General features: G+C 35.6%; 1 protein-coding gene across 2 annotated transcripts; it reads left to right on the top strand.

Annotated features, from left to right (window-relative positions):
* On the top strand, positions 1,581-4,668 carry LOC107631524 (ABC transporter G family member 11-like). Of its 2 annotated transcripts, none has more exons than XM_016334990.2 (8): positions 1,581-1,860; positions 2,237-2,316; positions 2,405-2,875; positions 2,954-3,040; positions 3,136-3,180; positions 3,352-3,546; positions 3,649-3,738; positions 3,875-4,668. In XM_016334990.2, exons 1-8 carry the CDS (start codon positions 1,668-1,670, stop codon positions 4,499-4,501), a joined length of 1,788 nt encoding a protein of 595 aa, XP_016190476.1. In that variant the 5' UTR covers positions 1,581-1,667; the 3' UTR covers positions 4,502-4,668. The 2 variants fall into 2 exon arrangements, with proteins under 2 accessions (XP_016190476.1, XP_016190475.1); XM_016334989.2 differs by having other exon boundaries at positions 1,583-1,860; positions 3,136-3,261.

Raw genomic sequence — 5,395 nt, 5'->3', positions numbered from 1 at the left:
TCCCTTCGCACCTTCGCCTCATCTCTGCGCTCTCCTTCCCAATTCTCCCTCTTTTCCAAACCCTCCATCAAAAGTGAGAAGCTCCAAACAATCACAAAACACCTATGGAAGATGGGGAATACCACGCCATGCCTCCATCAGAGGCTATTTTTCGATTTGGGTTCAATCCCACAAAAATTGCGTTCTTAACCGGCGTCGAACCACAAGCGTCGCTGTTGTTTGGAGATCACAAACCTGACGACGGAGTATGAGATTTTTTTCGAAATGACTTCAAACCAGTTGTTCGTCCCTGAGATCGGACCTGACGGCTCCCTCGAGAAGCTTCCATAATTAGTTACACTGAGAAGGTTCTCTATTCTTCGCTCTTCAATTCAATTCCGTCATCACTTCATTTTCTCATTCTTCGCTTCCTTCCTTCTCCTTGTTGCAGATCATCGAAGAAGAGCAACTTCAATTGCACAGGTCTCTTTCTCTGGCTATTTTTTTTGTTCATTTGGATCTGGCGATAAGTTTGTGCTCGATTCTTGATTCTTTTTGTGCGGTTGCAGTTGCGGCATTGTTTAAGTTAGGTCGTTTTACTTCAATGGTCGAATTGAATTCATTGTTTTTTATTTTATTTTTGGTTTACAAGTAATTTTAATTTTTGTTCCCTTGAAGTTGAAATTGGACATCAATTTAATATAATCCAATGATTCTCCTAGCAATGATAACTAAAATTCTGTGGCTACGAAAAATTGAAAATGCAATAACAAGCTGGGAAAGCAATAGAAGGATTTGGAAAAGAGGGAGAGTTGGAAAGAAAAGCGCGGGGATGAGGCAAAGGTGCGAAAGGACGGAAGAGTGGCGGTGGCGGCAGAGGAGGAGGAGGCTGCCGCCATGAAATAGGGATGGGTGGTTGAAATTAGAAATGGAATTAAAGATGGATGGGGTTTTGGAGGGTTGGGGTGCCACGTAGGTTTGGATAATAACGAAGCAAGTGCATAACCAAAATAGGGTACTTTTGTCATTTGGAGGGCAACTTTTGTGGGTGCAAGATCAGTTTCAATCTATTATGAGTATATATGTCAATGTTATTATCTTTTATAGGTACAAATGGTCATTTATTCAAATATAAAGAAAATTTGAACATGTTAGTTGATCGATAGTCGTCAGAATATGTCAATGTTCATGTTTACTAAATGGCATTTATATTAGGACTGGTGATACTAATTCTATTTGTGGGTATCTAATTCAATTCAATTTGTTTGAATAGAGTTAATAATTTGATTCGTAATAGATCGAATTAAGAGTATAGCAGATAAGATTGGATGCGTTGACCGAAATCAAACCTATTTTTTCTTATTTTTATAATTGTAATATAGATTTTATTATGATTTTGTTGCTTTTAATTTTAATATAATACACACTAAGTCACCAAAAAAAAAAAATACACACTAGAATTGGCTTAAATATCTAAATGTGTCGGTAGCAGCCATTGGATGGCACGTCAATTATGGTTCTGTTTATAGTTGTGCGGTTGCATTAACTCGTGCCAATGTGACAATGTCGTATCATTATCCAACGTGTTTAGACACCATGCATGCACGCACCACTATTATACTTAAACCTATTAAACGTCACCTTGAGTCGTCGAGGATGAAATCATAAAGTTAACCCAATTAGTTATCATGCGAAGAATTCAAGGAGAAGAAACGGAGGGAGTGACAGTGACATGGGAGAATTTGTGGGTGACTGTTCCAAACGGAAAGAATACACTACCAATTCTGCAGGGCCTTACAGGCTATGCACAACCGGGGAGGCTTTTGGCTATAATGGGACCTTCCGGCTGTGGCAAAACCACACTTCTTGATGCCTTATCAGGTGATCATGCATTGCCACATGCAGTCATCATTGTTGCTCTAGACTCCAGAAGCATGTAAATAAGGGCTTTTTTTATTAACGGAACAAAATTTAAGGACTGATTTGACTACTTGTTTGAGAGGCTTTAATTTTGTCATGATAATGATTTTTGTCTTTTGAAGGACTAATAAGATAATCAAAAATACTATTTGCATGTTAAAATCAACTACCGAAATCAGTCTCCATATATTTATGTACAAATACATGTGAAATTTATTTTATTTTTAATACATATTATATTTTATATTTTGATGTATATTCTATGTTAGTAACTGATTTTAGTAGTTAAATAATTAAAACGAGATTTTACTTTATTTTTTGCAATTTTCTTTTTCAGGAAGATTGAGCTCAAACATAAAGCAGAAAGGGAATATTCTAATAAATGGCCATAAACAAGAACTGGCTTATGGAATATCAGTAAGAAATATGTCCAAAAGTTCTAAATCCTTAAAAACAAAAAATAAATAGAGGAACATTTAAGAAATGAGTTTTGTTGTGATGTTAGGGATATGTAACACAAGACGATGCTTTGCTGTCAACTTTAACAGCTGGGGAAACTTTATACTACTCGGCACAGCTTCAATTTCCTGATTCCATGCCCGTATCAGAGAAGAAGGAAAGAGCTGATGTAACTCTCAGGGAAATGGGTCTGCAAAACGCCATTCACACAAGGGTTGGAGGCTGGAGTTCTAAGGGTCTCAGTGGGGGACAGAAAAGGAGACTCAGCATTTGCATTGAGATCTTAACACGCCCAAGACTCCTGTTTCTTGATGAACCAACAAGTGGACTTGATAGTGCAGCCTCCTATTATGTCATGAGAAGAATTGCTAACCTTGTTCAGAAAGATGGCATTCAAAGGACTGTTGTTGCATCAATTCATCAACCTAGCAGTGAAGTTTTTGAACTCTTCCATGACCTTTGTCTTCTGTCTTCTGGTGAAACTGTATATTTTGGTCCTGCTTCTGATGCTAATCAGGTTTGGAACTAAAACTTCTACCAAGAAGCACATTTTTTGTTTTGTAACAATGAATACATTTTTTGTTTTGTAAAGCAGTTTTTTGCTTTGAATGGTTTTCCTTGTCCGACACTCCATAATCCTTCTGATCATTACTTAAGGATCATAAACAAAGATTTTGAACAGGTATGCAGAATTTGTGAATTCGATGCAACATGTTAATTCTTCTGCTTAAAAACATGTACTTGAACACTGTGAATTTTTGTGATTGCTTTCATCAGGAAGCTGAAGAAGGCTTTGGTAGCAGAGTAACTGCAGAGAAAGCTGTTAGTATCCTTGTGAAGTCTTATAGCTTGTCTCAGATTAAGAACAAAGTTTATACAGAAGTGGCAAACATAAATCAACGTGTGAGGTTTATGTCAAATTCCTCAAAAAGAAGAATTTCCCACGCACAGATTCAAAAGACTAATAATAATTTTTTTCATTCATGACTTTAGGATTTTGGTGCAGTAGAAAAGAAGAGGGACCATGCTGCGTTCCTGATTCAGTGCCTTGTTCTTATAAGAAGATCTGCACTGCATTATTTCCGCGACTTAAGCAATTACTGGCTGCGCCTTATTGTGTTTATTGCAATAGCTCTAAGCTTGGGCTCTATCTACTATGATATTGGCTTTGGTGTTGGATCTATTCAGGTAAACACAGGAAATTAAAGCCATAAGATATCCCTTAATTGTAGCTTTCAATAATCAAGGTTAATGAGTGGTAATACTGTTTTTGTCATGCACTTGCTTCAGGCCAGAGGATCTCTGCTTGCTTTCTTAAGTTGTCTTTTGTCTTTCATGACACTCGTTGGTGGATTTGCTCCGCTACTAGAGGAAATCAAGGTAAATTGTTTGTCTCTTGGTCCTTATTTAAATGTTAATGGAACTTTCTCCTAGTTTCACTACATTGCAATTGAGTAACTTTCTTCTTTACTCTGTGTGTATTATAGACATGAAATTTTCCTTTGGGTGGTGTTAGGTATTTGAAAGAGAGAGATTGAATGGACACTATGATGTTACAGCATTTCTCATAGGGAACACATTTTCTGCTGTTCCATACATGCTACTAGTAACTCTGGTTCCGGGATTAATATCCTATTACCTTTGTGGATTCCAAAAAGGACCAGAACACTTGGTATACTTTGTATCAGTGCTATTTGCCATAGTTATGTGGGTTGAGAGCCTCATGCTTGTTGTGGGAAGTGTCTCCCCTAACTATGTTATAGGCATGTTGATTTCTGGTGGAATTCAAGGAATCATGACCCTAGTTGGTGGATTCTATAGGTTACCAAATGATCTTCCAAAACCCCTATGGAAATATCCTCTGTATTATGTGTCTTTTCAAAAGTATGGACTCCAAGGATTATTCAAGAATGAATTTGAAGGCTTAACATTTATGATGGGCCAAGATGGAGGTGGTAAGAATAACATAAACATTAGTGGTGGGGAGATTCTAATAAAGACATGGCACGTGGAAATGGGACACTCTAAGTGGGTTGATCTTGGAATCTTTTTTGTAATGATTGTTGTGTATAGAATGCTGTTCTTGGCAATCACTAAGAGCAAGGAGAAGTTGAGGCCTGCATCTATTTGCTGCTTTCACTAGAGTACAGAGGCCTGAATAAATGAATAGAGTCCATAATTATACCCTTAAATTGGTGTGTAATTCAAACACTCAATTGAATTTAAAGATGAAGAAATAGCAAATGTAAAAATGTATTAACTATGATTGAATCCACCACAGCAAAATTTCAATATCTGCAGGTATTTCAATTGCAATCTCTTGGAACTTTATCTGCCAATCTTCTTTTTGCGAACTCATGAATTCTATGGTTTAGTTGAAATGCAACTACTTTTAGCTGAGTTTTTTAACCAATCCCTTTGAGTTGAGTAATTAGAATCTTTGATTGCACAGTTTCAACTTTCAAGCTAACAGTTTCTATTTCCATTTTTTTTCTGGAATGCCTTTTGCAATATTGGGTTAGAGGGGGTTTTTCTTGGGGGAAAAAGTTTTAAAGTAAGATATTGGTAAACTAAAAAAAAGGAATTAATTAATATTAAATTTATGATTTTTATCATATATTAATATTTTAAAATTTAATAGTGATTGAATACTTATTTTCTCATTTTACCACTTTAATTAGAGGAGCTTAATCCTTCTGCATTAACCCATTTTCTTTATGACATTTCCTTTGGTTATGAGGTCATATATGTCTTATTTGAGTTTTAGTCAAGGGTTGTAATTTTTAACTGAAGAGTTTGCCTTTAACTTTATTATATTGTAGATTTCACATTAAAGACGCAGGGTATTTCTAATTTTCTTAAGTCTCTATAATAAGTATATATTTTAAAACGTTAATGGGAAGAAGTGAAGAAATATTATTTGTTGACTTATCTAAACGATTTTATGTAATGCCTTATACTTTTATAATATTGTAGATTATACATTATAGATGTAACGTAGTTTAGTGCTAGCATAAAGTGTAATATTTGTAGAATT

The sequence above is a fragment of the Arachis ipaensis genome, chromosome B03, assembly GCF_000816755.2.
Source record: "Arachis ipaensis cultivar K30076 chromosome B03, Araip1.1, whole genome shotgun sequence".
NCBI lineage: Eukaryota > Viridiplantae > Streptophyta > Magnoliopsida > Fabales > Fabaceae > Arachis > Arachis ipaensis.
The sequence above is the reverse complement of the archived record's forward strand: the minus strand, read 5'-3'. Positions and strand labels throughout refer to the sequence as shown.